The following is a 19391-nucleotide window of genomic DNA, read 5'->3' on the forward strand; positions in this document are numbered from 1 at the left end:
GTACTTGAAAGGCGACAAGTGATTCATCATGAAAAGGGAAGATCTGCTGCGTTCTCTTATCATCCAATCGGTATCCGTTCAGCATGACTGTCATTCCTGCCGCCGACGACAATTCCCGCAAGCCCTACGATGCCGTGATCCAGGCCATCGTCGACTATGTTTACGACTACAAGATTACCACAGACATTGCCTGGTCGCGGGCCAAGGTCGCCTTAATGGATGCCCTTGGTGCTGCCCTCGAAAGTATCCATACCAGTCCACAATGCGCTCAGCTTGTTGGACCGGCATTCCCAATCGCTCCAGCCACCTCGGGTTTGTTCCGGTTACCGGGAACAGCCTACCAGCTGGACATCCTCAAAGGTGCCTTTGATCTGGGGGCCATGATACGTTACCTCGATCACAATGACGCCTTCCCCGGTGCAGAATGGGGACATCCTTCGGGTGAGCTATAAACCACTCCAGCAATTGTCAAGCCACATGCACTAATAATGTTGATTCAGATAACCTAGGTGCGATCCTGGCCGTCGCAGATGTCCGTAGTCGTGTAGCCCTGGCAGAGGGCGACCCCGACAGCATCGTGACAATGCAGCAGGTTTTGGAGGCCCTGATCAAGGCGTATGAGATTCAGGGCTGTTTCCAGATTAAGAATGCCTTCAACAAGGTCGGGTTGGACCACACAATCCTTGTCAAGATTGGCGCAACCGCCGTGTCGGCCTGGCTGCTGGATCTTCCCCGCGAGCAGGCCCTCAGTGCCGTCTCTCACGCCTGGATGGACGGCCACCCACTCCGCGTGTACCGCCAGGCACCCAACACTGGTCCGCGCAAAGGATGGGCAGCTGGCGATGCTTGCATGCGGGCTGTGCACCTGGCACTACTAGCCAAGGCCGGACAACCCGGTGCTAACACGGTGCTGACCACACCCCGCTGGGGTTTCTATGATGTCCTGTTCAAGGGCCAGGAGTTTGACCTTCCCCAGCCATTTGGCACGTGGGTCATTGAAACTGTGCTGTTCAAGGTGAACACTGCCGAGGGCCATGGCATGACAGCGGTGGAGGCCGCGCTGGAAGTCGCCAATACCCTGCGGGCGCGTGGACTCGACCCAGCCAGGGATATCCAGTCGATCCACGCCAAGACTCAGGCTGCTGGCATGACAATCATTAACAAGGGCGGAGCAACACTGCACAACGCCGCAGATCGTGACCACTGTCTGCGGTACATGGTAGCTGTGGTGCTGCTGAAGGGAGCGCAGGTCGAGACGGCCGACTACCAGGATGACAGTCCCTGGGCGACAGACCCGCGCGTCGATGCACTGCGACAGAAGATTACAATGGCGGAAGACCCCAAATACACTGCTGATTATCATGACATGGCGGTGCGCAGTGTGGCAAACTCGCTCACCGTCACCCTGACGGATGGCACGACGCTGCCTGAGGTACTAGTAGAGTATCCGCTGGGACATGTTCGTCGCCCCGAGACGCCACAGGAAGTTTACGCAAAGGCGGAGCGGAATCTGGGATTGCGACTGTCGACCGAAAAAGTGCAGCACATCCTGAAGACGGTGGCATCGGAGGAGTTTATGTCGCTACCGGCATGCCATTTTGTGAACTTGTTCAGTTTGTAGCCGAGGAATGTACGGAAATCTCTACCTTAAACACTTTTGATGAATATGTGATTTATGTTTATGTCTAAACGATCTATCTACCGATCTATCTATAACAATACAAACATGCAATGAAACAAGATAACAAGATAATAGTGCCAGCCAACCTTGCAATGCCGAATCCCAGTATCAAAAAGAACCCCCATGCTAGATAAACATTCAATGAACTACGTAACAGCGTAAGCGTCAGAATAGGACGAGACAGTTCACTGCATCAGCCCCAAAGAAGTATCCGCGCCGGCAAACGGGTCCAGCAGATTGTCAAACATGACCGGCCCACCATCCGTGAAGATAGGATCGCTCAACGAGAAGGCCGGTCCAACGGAACCTCCCGCATCGAGGAAGAAAGAAGGATCCGGATGCGTCGATAGATTACTAGAAAATTGGGGCGCTGCTGGCGTTGTGCCCCACCCGGCATCGGCTGCCATGGCACTCAGGTCCCAGAAAGGGTCCGGCAATGTCGGTTGATCCACCTGGGACTCGGCTACATCGGGGGGCTGGTGGAGCCGAGTGACAACCTGACAGCAGAGAGCACTGACCTCGCGCACTCGGGCCGTATACGATGTTGCTGTTGTCTGTGCGGCCAGACTGTCCGCGCGCGCCGCGAAGGACGTCAGGAGCGCCACATCCGACGCATCCGCTTGTGGGTGATCCTGCAGCACCCGAATATACACTTCGAGGAAGGGAATAAGGGAGTAGTTTAGTGTTACGCTGCGGGAAAGTTAGTATGAGTGGATTAGGAGGGAACAGTCTGCCGCGAAGCCGACATACCTGGCGAACAAGGCGTAGCCAACGCGACGTCCTCCGAGGCGGTCACAATGGCACAACTCCTGAAGCAACTGCAGACCTGCACGAGCGTGGATATACCGCAGGGACCGACTCTCCGGCCCATTGATGCGGCGTTGCACGAGAATTCGACAGATATATAATGCGTACTGCAATTCCGCGGCCGCCAGCACCTGGGACGCCTCTGGTGTGCCCGTAGGTTGAAGGGCGTGTTCGTGCTGTACCGCCCAGTCCTCTATCCGGCGGCTCAGTTGGATAGCACGGCGGGATATTTGCTCACGGCCACGCCGCGTGCTGCGGGCTGAATGCAGGCGACGATACAACTCCTCTAGGATGGTGGCCAGCATTATGCGCGCCGTGAACTGATCCTCGATGAGTGACCCACACTTGGAACTGGGAATTGGGATGGCACAGGCATAAGAAGGGAGGAGACACGGTTTGCCAGCTGCCAAAGCCGCATGCTTCTATACTCTAGGTCAGGCAAATATCTTGTATCAAGGCTGGAGTGGACACTAACGTCAATGATGAACAGGCACCAAAAAAGGCGGCGACGCTCTGCTTCCTGTGGAGCACCTGCGGCAGTCTGGTGCAGCCCGATGGTGCGGGCCAACTGGCAGGCCTGCGCAAATACCGTCTCAAACATTGTGAAGCTAAAGTATCGGAGTGCTACCAGTGCCTGCAGACGTGAGAATGGTGTCTAAGTTAAGCGGATTGGACGTTGGAGCATACCATACTAAACAAGCTCTGGACGTTGGCGAGACGTGGTTGCAGGAGGCGCTCAAAGTTATTATAACAGCGGCGGGCATTGAGCAGAAGATGCACCACCAAACCTCGCTCCAGCGTACTATCTCCTGTATGTCCTCCTGGCTGTGCGGCACTCGACTTGGCCTCAAGGGTGTGCAGTAGGATACTATTGAACGAACATACCCAGGCCAGGTCGGGCCCATCGCTTCGCGGTCCATACTGTTGTTGAATGGCATCAAGCACGCTTTGTCGGTCATAGAGTGGGAGAAAAGGATTCAGATCGGTAAAGTAGGCTTCCACGAAACCTTCCAGCAGAGTTCGTGGAGGTAGTGCCGGAGGGAGATCGTCGTACTTGGGCTCAGTGACAGGAGGAGGACCGGTGGCCAGCTCTTGGAAGAGCTCGTTGGCGTCCACCAAATACGCTTCCAGGGGCGTTGATGGGGTCAGGGTCTCGCTCACGCGCGGACTCACTGGCTTGGAGCCGTCTTCTGTTGACAGAATTGACGATATCAGCTGGTTTCCTGCAGCCCGAGCCTCGAAGTAGAGCGATGCCACCGGACTGCTGTAGTGCAATGGATCTGCCTCGGGATCTCGTTCACCCTGAGCAAGCAGATCAGACGAGCCATCTGACCAGCTTTCCTCAGACTCGACCGAGCCCCGGCGAGACTCTTCTCGATCTTCGTGACCCTCTGAGCCAGGCCGAGACGTGGTTTGGGTTGGAGTGCCGTCTCGCGTGGTGTTGGCAGCTTCAACCACCGACAAGCAGCGAAAGAGAGCCTCTTCAATCTTGCCTAAACGACTGCCCAAAAGCTCCACATCACTCACACTATGAGAAAAGCTTGTCAGACGGGGAACACCCGACCAAAGTTCACCCAGGCAGCACGGACCACCAAGGGAGGTGAGAGGGGCCACTTACAGTTTCTTGGTATGGTTGATGCGCTTGCCCTTGTTGGAAAATTCGCAGGGCAGATTAGATGCGCGACAGCTTGAGCACTTGGGATACTCTTTATTGCAGCGCACTTTGCGGATTCGACACTCATCGCACGCTGGGCTCAGCGAGCCCGTCTGCCGGGGTCGACTTTTCTGGACAGACACGCTTGATGCGTGGGGAGCAGTCATGATGTTCACACAGGTTGCCAGCTTGCTTGGTTGGCAACACTCCGGCAGAAGGATCGCGATTTACGACGCACTGATTCAGGGAATACGAGGAGAGCTTGGCTACCATGTACCGCTCAACAGGCCATGCACCGGCTGATATACCAAGACTGAAGGTATCTCTGGGCAACACGCAAGGACCACTTAGACCCGCAGACCGTTATCGGGAGAGAACCACCCCAACCTACTCCAACCTACTCCAGTGTCACACCAGGCTCATCAAGCTTCCTCATTCTCTTGGATGGCGTCTTGCAGAAGGCGATCCTGGTGGGCGGAGGATTCCTAGCGCTGACCTCAGCGGGAGGACTGTCAGCCTCTGATAGCTCCGAGTGTTTGAGGGGGTGATTCTGTCTTTAGAATCCTGCACTTGGCACGTTCGATAGCAACATCTGGTGAAGAGGGCCGGGCGAGGAGGAATAGTCTTTCATAATCTTCCGGTGTTATAGCCTCGACCCACTGGCAGGAAGGAGTGTCCGTGTGTTTTCAACCTGACTTTGTCCGCGTGGCGCAGCCATCGCTCCGTGATAGACATGGCGCTTACCCGCACTGGTCCGGGATGCCAAAGTTCACTCAGTCTGCTGAATCCTCCCGAGTGGCAACACCAGAGCAGGCAAGTCAAACGAGCCGTGAAGCCTGTTAAGATAATTATCAGATTCGGATGTCGGATATATCCATAATGGGCAAGTCATCAGCATGGTATATCCAACCCAGACATGCGCGTTCATATCTCCAACGACAGGGATGGTTTTCCTTTGCGCAGGGATGTAGCAGGTTGCAGCATCCTAGCTACATCACCGAAGTTCTGGAACAGTTACGTGTTATACTGCTAATCCGGCTACCTAGCAGCTCCATCTTACTCAACTGGATATTGTTATGCTAAAACGATTGTAATCGTTAGTTTGTTCCCACTCTTCCACTGTCGCCCTTCACGTCCTCTGCAGGGTCATAATTTCGACCCTAAAGAAGGTTACACTCGAGACCAACTTAGATACTCTAACCTGTGTGATGGACAAGCTACGATACCAGACAGATTGGAGGTGCTTCGGGCTCAGAATGTTATCGTTGAGATATCGGAGCAAAGTGTCCCAGCGACAGCATCGGCTAACGGTCCAGTCCCCGAAAGGCGTCTGGACCTGTGGTCGACGATCTGCCGCCTTTAGCAGGCGTGGCGCCACGAGGCAGATCGATCGATTGGCAGTGGCTAGACCCAGCAGACCCTCATTATCTGATGGAGCGGCTCCGGAAACTGTTGCTGCCGTTCCTTAGTTGTGGGAGGTGACGGACGCGGTCCGAAATGAGCACTTACCGATGTAGCGAATCCTCATCCAATGGAACATGACCCATGCACATGCGACCTGGCCAGTCAGATCCAGGCGATTCTCCGCCGGGACCAACGATCATCTTGTCTGCTGCAGGATTGTCTCATCTTCATCCGCATCTCTCCCGCTGTGGTACCTTTGGGCCCGAGGCTTGTCATATGACAGGTACCCAAGCTAACAATATGGAAGATATATTGAGACGATCATGTTTAATGTTCAAGTACGGTGTTTCAGAGCTCAATCCATTTCTGCTACTAATGCCTCGTAGGTCCACACTGCGGCACTGACTTACAATTCCTAATATCCGCTTATTCAGCGTGGTATTCAGAATACCTTTCCAGACTGATTAGATATAACTCCAGTCGCATTTCAAGTTCGGTTTGTTTGATATCCCGGGTGCGAAAATCGGAGAGGACATGTGATTGAGATAATTTCACGCTGACTGCATGCTCGCCAAGGAAATCCTCCCTTCCTCTCTTCATCCTCTCCTCCGGGCGTAGACCAGACCGCGGAAGGTCATTTCTGCAATTTGCACAGGCTCTTGAGCAGATCGACAGCAAGTTATCACCGGGTGGGTCTGGTTTCGGACGGCTGGGGGAAGGAAGGACCGTCGTGAAGCCGAAATTTTGGTTAGGGCGTCCGCGGGGGCTTAGGCCTCGTATCCTGATCCAACCACGCGCCATCCTATTCTCATGTTGGAGATTACGCTGCATTTGTCATCTACATCCAGCAGGAAGAGGAAGTCCTTCAGAAACCCAATGTAACATTCCTGCACAATCTATCCATATTACTTTAGTCAGCTTGATATCATTTCCAGCACTCAGTTCACCATCAGGTGGGTGGTGTCGTGCTAAGCATTGGTGGGTGATGGAGGGAACTGGCAGCGCGGCTGGTGGGCCTGGCAATCCTGCCAGTCCCATCCCCTCCCTCCTTCTCATCCTATAGGGTGAGCCCTGCAATCTTCAGCAGAAGCGACTCACTAGGCTGGTCAAACTAACAGACACTAATTCACTAGTGTAGTTTGCTGAATAACCCGCATCGCGTCTCTCCCGCTCGCTAGCAGAAAAGCGACCCCGATAGCTCACTCGCAGCATCGCTCCTGATACCAGTTCGGAGACGGAGTTCGCTGCCCTCGGAAATAAGATGACTCTCTCGCTGCTCGGTATCACGCAGAAGCTGTGAAATCTTGCTGCGTAATCAATCACCTCGGAGCACTCATACCTGGAAGACAAGAGAAGCCAGAGAGCTCGCGAAAACACCAGTGGCCCACAGACCAGCACGCCCAATGCCGATCACCGATAAGTCTCCGTTGACTGCAAAGAAAGTTAAATAAGGTAGACTTGTAAAACACTGCCGATCATGAACCGCGGGCTGTCAAGCACCATCCCGGTGAAACAAGGGCGTCTAAGTAACTCTGACGCGCGACTACCACCTCCTGCGTCGATCCGCAAGGCCATCTAGCTGTGAAGAACGGTAAAGCAACGGACCGAAGTCAAATTTCGACGATCTCGGCTAGGACCGATATACACAGCGCGACTTTCTCAAATGGAGTCAGCTGGTGACGTGCTACTCATCACAAACGGTCGCTTTAGAGTGAGACTAGTGCGCCCTCCAGCCAGATGAGGGAGTGATTTCCAGGCTCGGAGCTTCAGTTCCAGATGTGGATAGTGTGATAAGATGCATGCAAGGTAATACGAGGTTACTGCTTCCAGATTGATCTAATAGGATGATCAAAAACCTCGCCGACGAGCGATTTACAGCCTATGCATATTGCCGTGCTCCTATAGGGACAGGGATGCCATCTATCACGGAGCATACCGCTATCAAAACACCCCCATGCTACCCGCCTGTGGGAGGAGCAGCAGCAATTCCCTGGCACGTCCGCCGTTGCGCTTGAGGCTGAGATTGATTATCGTCGACATGTGTCCGTTGCTTGGTATCAGCGAACCATCTGGCATGAAGTGATCGCCCAGATATTAAGGGCGAATGAAGCAAACATAACTATTTGTCTCACACTTTACGCCAGAATCTACCGCACCACAAGCTGAGCTTACCCTTGTTGGGTAGTGGGAGACTTTCAGACATTCGCAACTATCTTATTGGGCCTTATTGGGCCATTGTATTGGCTACCTGGTGACCATATCTCACAGACGCCATCCTACCCACATTCCAAGCGATCTCGAGGGAAATCATGTCTCAGTCATTTCATGTCTTCATCAGTGACTGTCGGAAACATTCCGAGGCCTGGCCTAGGTGGCCTGTAGACTTGCATGCGTTCTAGCGCTAGCTTCAGTGACGCTGTTGACCGTTTTACGCTAAGATTGCCTCATTGGTGATAGAGGAACTGTTCTAAACCTACGCCATCTCACGGTTCAGGTGTCCGGTGTAGATCTGGCCGGGTCTCCAGATACGTGCCGTACTCGCTGGCACATCATTAGCCTCAGACTGGGATACTCGGTGGCAAAATGGATCACTTACACATGGCTTCCTTCCAGTGGGCCATGAATCCCTGCGTGCGGGACAACAGTGACAACGGCAGAATAAACTCAGTCGGGAAGCCCCTAAACCCATTGTGTTAGCGGGTCTTCTGTCTGAAACAAGTCCTTCACGGAGTCTACCTACATAGCACTGTACACCAGCGCCGCAAAGAGATCGGCGTTGGGCCGCAGCTTCCGGGTGACAAAATATTCATCCTCCGAGGCGACACGATCCACCTCAAACGCCACCTTTAGCAGCGGGTTACGGGCGATCTCCTCCTTCAGTTCGTCCAGAATCTGGCGGATGAAGATGAAGCGCGGATCCGTCACGCGGTAGATGCGGTGACCGTAACCATACAGGCGCTCCTTTCCGGCCTTGACACGCTCTATCTTGGCCGCAACGTTCTCAACCGAGCCAATCTCCTCAAAGTTCTTGTAAGCCACTTCAATGGCTCCACCATGCAGCGGACCATAGAGGGCCGAAAGTGCGGAGATCATACAGGAAAATACATCCGGCAGAGAGGAAGCCGTCTGCAAGAATGCGGCAGTCGAGCAGGTCATCTCATGATCGGCGATGAGGACCCAGAGACGCTCAATGCGGTCGACGTATTGCGGGTTGGGCAGTCCAGTGCTGGACTCAACGTGGCCCATCATCAGGAGGAAGTTCTCGATGTAGGAGAGTTCCAGGCGTGGCGGGGTGAATTCCCGTCCGGTGTGATGGCAGTAGACAGCAGCGGTGATCATGGACAGCGAGCCCATCAGACGGACGATCTCATCGTCGACGGCCTGGGGGTTACCCAAGTAAAGGTTCTTGGCCGCGTGAGCGGGGATGCGGTCCATCTGGGAGCTCTGGACGGCGGAGAGCGCGGCGATCATCATGCCGATGATGGACGAGTTGGGACTAAAGCTGTTAGACTCTGGTGGGACAATTAGAGCATATGACTAGTGTGAAGCTTACGGGAATGCCTGAATCACCTTAAAGACGGATTCATCCAGAATAGGCACGCTGGAAAGCTTCTCCTGAAGCGACTTGGCCTGTTCTGGCGTCGGCCATTCGCCCCAAATGAGCAGGTGTGCCGTGTCGATAAACTTCTTCTTCCCTACAATATCCTCGATATTGTAGCCTCGGTACTGAATAGTTCCCTTTAGGCCATCGCTACACCCCGTTATCAGTTGCTATTCACCATGAACAATCTCTCGAGAGGTAACGCACATGTAAGTAACCTGACTCTCACTGACAGCCGTGTTGGAGTATCCGGGGTCAAACACCCGGATGCCCTGCTCGTTCTGATCTTCGGGATGTGCGGGATCCTCCGGAGACTTGAGTTTCTTGAATTCACTTGCGTTGATGGCGTTGCGCACGATAGGGATGGGGAAGTAGTTCCCCGTGCGGCTGTCTACCACATGGAGAACTGGGGTTTCTGGCTTGTTCTCTGCATTTTTAGCGCTGCCGTTGCGAGCGACGTTGGGTGCGATGTCGGGCATATTGACGTTGATACTACTCTGATATGGGATTAGAAGATAGAGGATCGTAAATCAAGACTACTGTGCCAGCTTGATGGAATTACCTCGTATATAAGCTACATCGCTGACAGGCCAAACGTACAAATTTCTGATGCGGTTTTACTTGTGTAATCCCTTTTGCTACACTTGGGGGCTGTGAATCCCTCGAATCCTGCCGTCGGGCATCGGCCGCCGGGCCACCCCCCTTCAGACATACTGATGCGCCGAAATGCCCGGGGTCCTCGGACATCTGTGAGCGCGACACTGCTCGGTCAGCGGTTGAAGATAATTATATCGGATTAATGCTGTCCGCTTTGAGGAAGGGGCCTCTATATGAACAGCATTGTCGTACCATACCCCTCAAATCCCCGTCCGCGATGTCCATCGTCGTCTCCTGATCACCACATAACACCCAACACAAGATGGGCGAACCAATTCAATCACTTCCAGATTCAGAGCAGGAGCGACGTGCTCTGGCACGGACACTGCTCATTGAACTGCTGGCGTAAGTGCCACTACGGATCAGAATTCCATGAGAGTTGTAGATTAACTAACCTGACTAGCTACCAATTTGCCTTTCCGGTTCAATGGTGAGTTTCGTTCCTATCCCCGAGCTGCAAATTTGCCACTGACCCCATCAGGATTGATACACAGAAAGAGTTCTTCACGCGAGATGAGGCCGTGGAGCGATACGTAGAGGTCGGCCCGGCCAAGGTGTTGTCCACCATGGGCAAGAAGACGGTTGCCCGCAATCACCAGCTGCAGGACCAGCTGCGCCTGATTCGCCGCCAATTCCTTTCCCACAGCGATGATTATGGGCAGATATGCTATGAATACGAAGAGTCGCAACCAGTGGTCACGACAGAGACTCAAGCTGCCCCAGTCACCCCAGCACCAGTTGCTGTGGCCCCTGAAGCCCCGGTTGCTCCTGCTGCAGCTCCCGCAGCTCCAGTTGTAGCGGCAGCCGCTGTAGATGATGTGCCACTATCTGCGCTGGATATCGTGCTGGCTCTGACTGCCCAGAAGCTGAAGCAGCCATTTGATCAGGTGCCTCTGCAGAAATGCATTCGGGACCTGTCTGGAGGTAAGACTGGCTCATATAAAATTCTCAACAGTTCTCTTCTAACGCTTTCCAGGTAAATCTACACTACAGAATGAGCTTATTGGTGACCTGGTGGCCGAGTTCGGTGGTACACCCGACGGCTGCGAAGACCTTCCACTCGAAGCTGTTGGGGCAGCTCTCGATGGCAGCTTCACCGGCCGTCCTGGCAAAGTCATGTCTGCATTGATTGCCCGCTTGATCTCGGCCAGATTCCCCGCTGGGTGGAATCAGAACAGCATTCGCAGTCACCTTGAGACCCACTGGGGCTTGGGCTCTCAACGTCAAACAGCTGTTCTCTGCTATGCCGTCAGTCTGGACCCCTCGTCCCGGCTGGAGAGCCCTCAGGCAGCCAAAGAATTCGTCGACAGTGTCGTGTCTCGGTACGGACGCCACTGTGGCATTACTATTAGCCCAGCTGCTGCGTCTGCGGGCGGAGGTGGTGCCGCTGGCGGAGCTATGATTGACTCCAAGGAGCTGGAGCGGCTACGCACGGAGCAGAACGACGCTTTCAAGCACCTTCACCTGGCACTCGGGAAGATCTTGGACAGCGACGGCGGCGAGCTTGTTCAGAAGCTAGCGCACAGCGAAGAGCTATGGCAGGAAGCCGACCAGAAGTTGGAGGCTTGGCAGGCTGAGTTCGGTGACGGCTTCTTGACTCGCATCTCGCCCATCTTCGACGCGAAACGCGGTCGCAGCTATGACGCCTGGTGGAACTGGGCTCGCGTCGATATTGCCTCGCTGCTGCTGGGACCCGGTAGCACTTCGAACGAGGAGAAGATCTGGCAGGTTTTGAATCGCTCGAATCCCAGCGCCTTCGACCTAGTCAAGTATCACATTGCCCACCCATTACGCCACAGTGACAAGCAGCTGCAGATACAGCCCTTGGAGCAGCTGTTCCAGGGTTACCGTGATGCACTCCAAGGAGACTCCGTCTTCATCCACCGGCTGCCACCTCTGGGTCCTCGTACCACTGTCAGCCCTAAGGGAGTTATCGAATACGAAGAGATCCCTCGCACCATTGGCGGAAGCCCAGATACCTACGTCGAGCTACTCAAGCGTGGAAGTCGCTTCGACGCCCCCGTTGCCGACAGCCTACCTTTTGTTCGGCTCTGTCGTCCTAAAGCCAGTGCCTGGAACTACGACGATGGCCTCACATCCAGCTACCTCGATTCAGTCCAAGCGGCCACATCCATCGGTATCAGCTTCTCCGGTAAGACGGTGCTGATCACCGGTGCCGGACCCCAATCCATAGGTGCTGAGATCACGCGTGGCCTGCTCACAGCCGGTGCCAATGTCATTGTTACCACCAGTCGCTCCAACATGGACTTTTATCGCAGCCTGTACCGCGACTTCTGTGGTCGGGGTTCGTCCTTGACAGTCTTCCCCTTCAATCAGGCCAGTCGCCAGGACTGCCAGGCCCTCATTTCTCATCTGTACACCAACACTCTGGGTACTGCAGGTGACATTGACTGCGTGATCCCGTTCGCCGCCATATCCGAGAACGGCCGACAGATTGACGGACTCGACGGTCTGTCCGAGGTGGCTCACCGCGCCATGCTGGTCAACCTTCTGCGCCTGCTGGGTTGTATCAAACAACAAAAGGAAGCCCGTGGATACGGGGCCAACCCGACACAGGTCATTCTGCCGCTCTCACCCAACCACGGTACCTTCGGCGGGGACGGGCTCTACTCGGAGTCAAAAATTGGCCTAGAGACTCTCTTCAACCGCTTCAAGTCCGAAAGCTGGGGTGACTACCTGACCGTGTGCGGCGCCGTTATCGGCTGGACCCGTGGCACAGGGCTGATGAGCGCCAACAACATCGTGGCCGAGGCCATCGAGGCTGAAGACGTAATCACCTTCTCGTCGGCGGAGATGGCATTGAACATAATGGCGCTGATGACTCCCGCCATTGCAGAGGCCTGTGAAGACACGCCCGTGTACGCGGACCTGGGTGGCAAGATGGAGCAGCTGGCTGACCTGAAGAGTTTGTCGACTGCCGCCCGTAAGCAGGTGCAACACCAGGCTCGCGCACGCAAGGCCATTGCAGCCGAGGATGAGCTGCACGAGAAGCTGTTGAAGGGCCCAGAGGAACAGCAACAGCCGATCACTGCTCCGACTACACGCAAGCCGCGTGCCAATCTGACGGTCGGCCATCCAGATCTGCCGGATTATGAGGCCATGACGGCAGGTATACAGCTGCCCGGGCGTGACATGATCGACCTGAACAAGACTATTGTCGTGGTTGGCTACTCTGAGCTAGGACCCTGGGGTAGTGCCCGCACACGCTGGGACATGGAGCGAGCCGGAGATCTCAGTCCCGAGGGGTACGTCGAGATGGCCTGGATCATGGGTTTGGTTAAGCACTTCGAGGGCGACCAGCAGGGATCTCCCTACGTAGGCTGGGTCGACACCAAATCCAACCAGCCTGTGCACGAGGCCGACTTCGCAGAGAAGTATGGCGAATATATCCACGAACACGCGGGTTTGCGCTTCATCGAGCCAGAACTCTACGATGGCTACGATCCTGCCAAGAAGGAATTCCTGCAGGAGGTGGTGGTGCAGGAGGATCTACCTGTCTTCCAGACGACTCGTGCTGTCGCTATCGCATTCAAGTCAAAGCATGGCGACAAGGTTTCGATCTCTGCAGCTGGAGAAGATGGGGAGGAGTACAATGTGCAATTCAAGCCCGGAGCACGGTTCTTGGTGCCAAAGGCGCAGCCGTTCGACCGACTAGTGTCAGGCCAGCTGCCTACTGGATGGGATCCAAAGGCGTATGGTATCCCAGCGGACATTGTCTCGCAGGTAGATCCGATCACGTTGTATGTCTTGTGCTGTGTGTGTCAAGCCATGTTGAGCGCCGGCATCCAGGACCCCTACGAGCTGTACCGACACATACACGTCTCGGAGCTGGCCAATTGCATTGGCACGGGCGCAGGTGGATTGATCGCCATGCGTGGTGTGTACCGCGATCGGTATCTCGACCGCGACGTGCAGAATGATATCCTGCAAGAGTCGTTCCCCAATGCCATGGATGCCTGGGCGAACATGCTGCTCATGGGTGCGGCGGGTCCCATCAAGTCCCCGTCAGGAACATGCGCCACGGCCATTGAATCGCTGGACACGGCTTGTGAGGGCATTCAGGCCGGCAAGGTCAAAGTGGCTCTGGTGGGTGGAACAGATGACCTGCAGGAGGAGATGTCGTACGAGTTCGCAAATATGAAGGCGACAGCCAACACCGTGGAGGAGCTGGCACGCGGTCGCACTCCACGAGAAATCTCTCGCCCGACGGCTAGTTCCCGCGCAGGATTTGTCGAGTCTGCTGGATGCGGTGTACAGGTGCTCATGACGGCACAGTTGGCGCTCGAGATGGGAGTGCCCATCTACGGCATCGTCGCGTACTCGCAAATGGCGGGCGATAAGATCGGTCGCTCTGTGCCTGCACCAGGCAAGGGCATCCTGACCGCTGCCCGTGAATCGACTACCGCATCGCTGTCACCTCTTCTGGATGCCACATTCCGCCAGAAGCAGTTTGAAGAGCTGCGAACGCAGATCCAGCAGGGGGCGGCTCGCCAGCTTCAGCAGGCCCGGCAGGATGGTCAGCTCTCGCCACACCTGGCCCAGGTCATCGACAGGGCTGCAGCATCACAGATTCGTCAGGCCCAGAATCTCTACGGACTAGACCTACGGCAGCAAGAACCCGGTATCTCACCCATTCGCGCAGCGCTGGCTGTATGGGGTCTTACCGTCGATGATATCGCGGTGGCCTCATTCCACGGCACTTCGACCAAGGCCAACGACAAGAATGAGTCGGAGGTGATCAACACGATGATGAGCCATCTCGGCCGCACCAAGGGTAACCCGATCATGGTAGTGTGCCAGAAGTACTTAACGGGCCATCCCAAGGGTGCCGCAGGAGCATGGATGCTGAACGGAGGCCTGCAGATCCTGCAATCAGGAATCGTGCCAGGCAACCGCAACGCAGACAACGTCGACTCGGTCCTGCAGCAGTTCGACCACCTCGTGTACCCTGCAGAGCCCATTCAGACACACGGCATGCGAGCCTTCATGCTCACCTCCTTCGGATTCGGCCAGAAGGGCGGTCTGGTGGTGGGAGTGTCTCCGCGCTATCTCTTTGCCGCGGTGGATCGGACGCCCTACGAGGCGTATCGCGTCAAGGCCCTCCGACGCTGTGAGATGGCCAACCGTGCCTTTATCGAGGGGCTCAACACGAACAGTCTGTTCCAGGCCAAGACATCGTCCGCCTGGGCCGCCGAGGACGAGATGCGAGTGTTCTTGGATCCATTTGCGCGAGTTGCCGTTGACGACGGCAGCTACTATTTCGATGCGAAATGTCTGCATCCTGATTCAGAGGACTCAATATCTGAGACGAGCTCCGGGGTGCTAACTGCCGTGGAGACGCCCTCAACGCCTACCAGCGAGCCGCTGATGGACGCGTGCCAGAAATGGGTGGAGGCGGCTGTGTCGACGGACGGAACGACCTCGGTAGGTGTGGACATTGAGTCTGTGACTGCTATTAATGTCGAGAACGACGTATTCCTGGAGCGGAATTACACTGAAGCCGAGAGGGAGTATTGCCATGCTGCACCAGATCCGGCACACTCGTTTGCAGGCCGTTGGGCAGCCAAGGAGGCCGTGTTCAAGAGTTTGCAGGTCCCATCCAAGGGAGCAGGGGCTCCGCTCAACGATATTGAGATCCTCAGTGATGGTGGGATTCCAACTGTTCATGTGAGTTGCTCTGTTCCTGAATATTTAGTCATCACAGGCTAATGAGACTGCAGCTACATGGTGAAATCAAGAAGCTCGCTGATGAGAAGCAGCTGGCCAAGGTTCAGGTCAGTATTAGCCACTCGGGCGAGCTTGCCATGGCGGTGGCTGCCACTACGTTTGGTCCTGCTGAGAAGGAGTGAATGTTGTTTCTGAGAAGGAGAAAAGAAGCCCTCGAAAGCATCCAGACTGTATAGTTTTACTTGGAGACTTGGTGTTTTATGATTGCAATCCTTTCGTTTGTAATGAGTAATATGAGCTTTATGATCAGACATTACTATATCTATCACAATATATTCGCAGCAACTATCATTGTCATGCTTTTGCAAGCCAAATTCTAAGCCGAACACAACTAATTCTGCATTCATTCTCTCGGCACATAGATGATGCCCATTAGATAGAACATCCTGCAGAAACAAGTGTAGCATTATATCGCGGTTGTCAATTGTTATTATGTCTATCCAAATCAGCAGCTGGATCCCGCTGCCCCTGGCCGAATCGCCACTGGGGAGGGCGCAGTCTTGATTGCTTGAGCTTTACTAGATTAGTGTATATTACGATGACCTCAACCGTGCTGTATTTAGCTCGTTGTATAAGTCCAGACCAAGTGAATACCTATTTTCTCACTCCTGGTCCAGGGGAGAGAATTCATGTATAGTACAGTGGTCCATAACCTTAAAAACCGGTTAAACCCGTAGTTCCTCGACACTCGGGTGGCTCATTCCTTGACCAACACTCTATAGAGTATCTGCTGTTTATTATAAAATATCATCATCTTTTAATAATTTCCTTTTTCTTTGTACTTTAAAGTCTCAAAGGAATCATACTTTTTGATCCATTTTACTGGCAGTATTTGCCCGATGGCCGCTATTTACCGCCGTACCCTATCCAGTTTTGCCCATTATTCACAACTCCGCAGAGAGAAATTCTCACTCGAACTTGCCAAAGAAGATGACCTTCCCGAGCTCATACCCGCACAGTGGGATACGTCTGACAATCCTTCGCAGGGCATTTTTCGTCTCTTCTTCCCCATTGAAGATGGCGATTGGGAAAAGAGCCTACAGAGAAGTATCGAGGACCAGCGCACGTCTCTCATCAGGGAGCAGCCGACCGTCAAATGGATCAAGGTGATGGATGTAGAGAAGAAACGGATTGCGGCCGCTGCCAAGTGGTATTTCTTCGACAATGCCAGCTCTTTGGCCAAACGCCCAACGGTCGAGGTTGATTGGTATCCCGAAGGGGTAATCAGGAACCTTGTGAGTCAGGCTGTGCAGCAATATGAGCAGCCACGGCATGAGATGTGCCAACGGTCACATGCATGTAAGTCTATCCTGTTTTGGACGTGATTAGGTCCTGGACGGTTGCTACACATTCCTTACTGAGAGAAACAATTCTGGGCCTTTATATCCGATAGCCCACTGACAATGTTAGATAGACCTCCACATTGGTTTCACGAGACCCAAGTATCAAGAGCAAGGTCTTGGTAGTAAGGGGATGGAATGGGGACTGGCAGAGGCGGACCGATTGGGGCTGGAGAACAGACTGGATGCCACTGATCCCGGTGTCCCTCTCTACGAAAAGTACAACTTTCAGGTAGCCAAGGTGCATGACCTGAGGCCGGCAATGCCCGCGAGCCTGACGAGGAGTGAGATGCGGGAATGGAAACGCTGCGAAGAGTAATTTTTACTTATTCGCACTACTGTGATGGTGCGCTTCCCAGGTGGAGTTCCCGCTGCAAGCATGGAGGTTCAAGGAAGTCAGTAAAAGAAGACATCCGTATACAAGAAAATTACTACTTGTGTAATCACCACTTGAGAGACACATAAATACACGGCAGATTAAGATCCGGTGAGACAAAGTCCATTACTTTTACAAGATGGTTACGATTATGTTCTCAATTCATGTTCTAATTTCCATGAAAGAAAATTATTCAACGGCATCCCCCTTTGTCCACGAGTCTTAAACCAGAATCCCGAGGGCAACAAACTATCCCAGCGGCAATTTCCTTCAAAGGGGCTTACAACATGAGTAGAAGCCCAATATATTGGTAGCAGGGGCCCGATATCTCAGCCTTTACAGCCGATCACTAGGCTTCCTCCTTGATTATGGTTAGCTGCTCAGGATAACATCCCTGCTTTTCCAGGGTATACAGGTGTAGTCATCATTCGCTGGCCCATTTTACTGCTTCCATTTTCCTATATTCTCCTCCAATGTCTCTCAAAGTTCAGGCCCATCAATCACAGCCTCACCACCCAGAATTGTGATCGCCTCTGCCTCCCCATACGAAACATTTTTGAAGGTTAGGCCTACTCATACCGCTCATCCCGAACTATATTCGGCCGTCTGTTGGATCTACTCAGCAGCAAGATGAGATATCTCTGGAATCTACATAGTAGAGGTCAGTATACCATAGCTGGCAATCAGGAATACTATGTTTAAGTGGGAGAGAAGAAAGTAAATTGCGAAGCTAACATCTGGGTCCATTAGGTCGATGGTTTCGTTGCTATGAAGTGTACGGTCCTGATCATAAATTTGGTTCCGATCGCCCCGAGGCGCTGAAAATGATTAAGCAGCTGTGTGAGGAGCCGGACAAGCTAGATGAATGGGAGGAAGCTCAATTTCCTGCTCCGGTAGGTGCACTGGCCGGCATAGTCTACACCGTGAATTTGGACGCTGGCACACTGGTAGTGTCCTACCTTGATTTCCCAGACAATGATCCCCAGACAGTGACTGACTGGTATGACCTACACACGGTACGTGAGGCCTCTAGCTTGTCTGCAGCGGGACTCCGTGAGGAGCTGAAAGAACTACCTACGCATGCCCCTGAGGAAATTATGAATAATGGATTGGCACAGCCGCCGCTGGAACCACTGCATCTCCGCTTGGATATCCCGACTTTTCTGAACGAACTGCAAGCCCGATTGTTTATCGATCTTATGTGGGCCTGGCGCTGGCACATTTGCGATTCGATAACGATGCGTTATGATTCGCCGGCGTTGAATTACTTTTGTATCGCCATCTTACGTCTTGCAGCTTGGGATTTCGAGGTTTCATTTGACACCGACGTTGACCTCCCAGTGACTGATTATCCTGGTGTACCCTGGAGCTGCCCCAAAGGTGACATCTACTGGTTCCATGAATTTCTTGTTGTTCTACACAACAACCTGGAGGATCAATCCATGATCCGCTCAGCCGTTCAAAAGGCTGAGCAGTACCTTGAGAAAACCGCATCCCAGAGTCATCACACCCTCTTGATAATCATTTCGACATGCCATGTTGTTTTTGCAGAGATCTCAGACGACACTATCCGTGCAAGCAGCCCAAGTATGCTGGTTTCGGATATGTCCAGCGGCCGGTGGCCTGCGGGTTTCCGTGCCCTCTGCCAGATCCTCACAACAAACTGCTGGGGACAAAGCAAAATGCACCGGGAGACATGGAAGCCTCACCTGCCTGCGGAAATCGTTCAACTCATCCTGCAGCATCTGGAACCACGCGATGCGGTAGCATTCGCACAAGCGTCTTTCATTGCCGAAAAATGGTATTACGCAAGTGTACACCAATTCACTGGCCTTGTCGTACAAGGCTCCCGCTTGCTAATACCGTGTTGCGGCAAGCGCAGCGGACTCGAACAGTCCGGGGTGATGTGCTCAGTTTGCTACTCCTGGCAACACACTGGCTGCCTTGACCAAGCTAATCTTCCAAGTGATAGTTATCCCCACTACGTTTGCTCGCGCTGTCGAAGTGGTGAGCCAGAACATCCCATAGGCCCCGACGTCATGTGCAAGTTTTGGGTAAGTGGAGCATGCAAGGTTCGACACGGAAGTACTCTCAAGAGGTTTTGGCTACAGCAGGACCAACCC

At 53.8% G+C, this 19391-nt stretch overlaps 6 protein-coding genes across 6 annotated transcripts; 4 read left to right on the top strand and 2 right to left on the bottom strand.

Moving 5' to 3' along the window:
- Positions 1-83: 83 nt before the first annotated feature.
- On the top strand, positions 84-1621 carry BO85DRAFT_508309 (2-methylcitrate dehydratase; the record flags this gene model as incomplete). The annotated part of the gene is made up of 2 exons (XM_025664453.1): positions 84-441; positions 501-1621. The coding sequence occupies 2 exons, from the start codon at positions 84-86 to the stop codon at positions 1619-1621; spliced, it is 1479 nt and encodes a 492-aa protein (XP_025509918.1).
- A 135-nt stretch (positions 1622-1756) lies between these two features.
- BO85DRAFT_508318 (Zn(II)2Cys6 transcription factor) lies at positions 1757-4309 on the bottom strand (the record flags this gene model as incomplete). Its single annotated transcript, XM_025664454.1, has 5 exons — positions 1757-2371; positions 2432-2910; positions 2964-3122; positions 3176-4016; positions 4107-4309. 5 exons carry the CDS (start codon positions 4307-4309, stop codon positions 1867-1869), a joined length of 2187 nt encoding a protein of 728 aa, XP_025509919.1. The 3' UTR covers positions 1757-1866.
- A 3710-nt stretch (positions 4310-8019) lies between these two features.
- BO85DRAFT_508326 (citrate synthase) lies at positions 8020-9626 on the bottom strand (the record flags this gene model as incomplete). The annotated part of the gene is made up of 5 exons (XM_025664455.1): positions 8020-8087; positions 8143-8225; positions 8287-9042; positions 9100-9297; positions 9355-9626. The coding sequence occupies 5 exons, from the start codon at positions 9624-9626 to the stop codon at positions 8020-8022; spliced, it is 1377 nt and encodes a 458-aa protein (XP_025509920.1).
- A 440-nt stretch (positions 9627-10066) lies between these two features.
- On the top strand, positions 10067-15703 carry BO85DRAFT_508329 (uncharacterized protein; the record flags this gene model as incomplete). The annotated part of the gene is made up of 5 exons (XM_025664456.1): positions 10067-10149; positions 10208-10234; positions 10286-10728; positions 10781-15492; positions 15546-15703. 5 exons carry the CDS (start codon positions 10067-10069, stop codon positions 15672-15674), a joined length of 5394 nt encoding a protein of 1797 aa, XP_025509921.1. The 3' UTR covers positions 15675-15703.
- Positions 15704-16391: 688 nt separating this feature from the next.
- BO85DRAFT_443538 (putative GNAT family acetyltransferase) lies at positions 16392-17211 on the top strand (the record flags this gene model as incomplete). The annotated part of the gene is made up of 2 exons (XM_025658878.1): positions 16392-16851; positions 16967-17211. The coding sequence occupies 2 exons, from the start codon at positions 16392-16394 to the stop codon at positions 17209-17211; spliced, it is 705 nt and encodes a 234-aa protein (XP_025509922.1).
- An 860-nt stretch (positions 17212-18071) lies between these two features.
- On the top strand, positions 18072-19238 carry BO85DRAFT_338417 (uncharacterized protein; the record flags this gene model as incomplete). Its single annotated transcript, XM_025655454.1, has 1 exon — positions 18072-19238. A coding segment is annotated over one exon (1167 nt), but the record flags the coding sequence as incomplete, so codon positions are not given.
- Positions 19239-19391: the final 153 nt, after the last annotated feature.

The sequence above is a fragment of the Aspergillus piperis genome (genome assembly GCF_003184755.1).
Source record: "Aspergillus piperis CBS 112811 unplaced genomic scaffold BO85scaffold_36, whole genome shotgun sequence".
Classification (NCBI taxonomy): domain Eukaryota; kingdom Fungi; phylum Ascomycota; class Eurotiomycetes; order Eurotiales; family Aspergillaceae; genus Aspergillus; species Aspergillus piperis.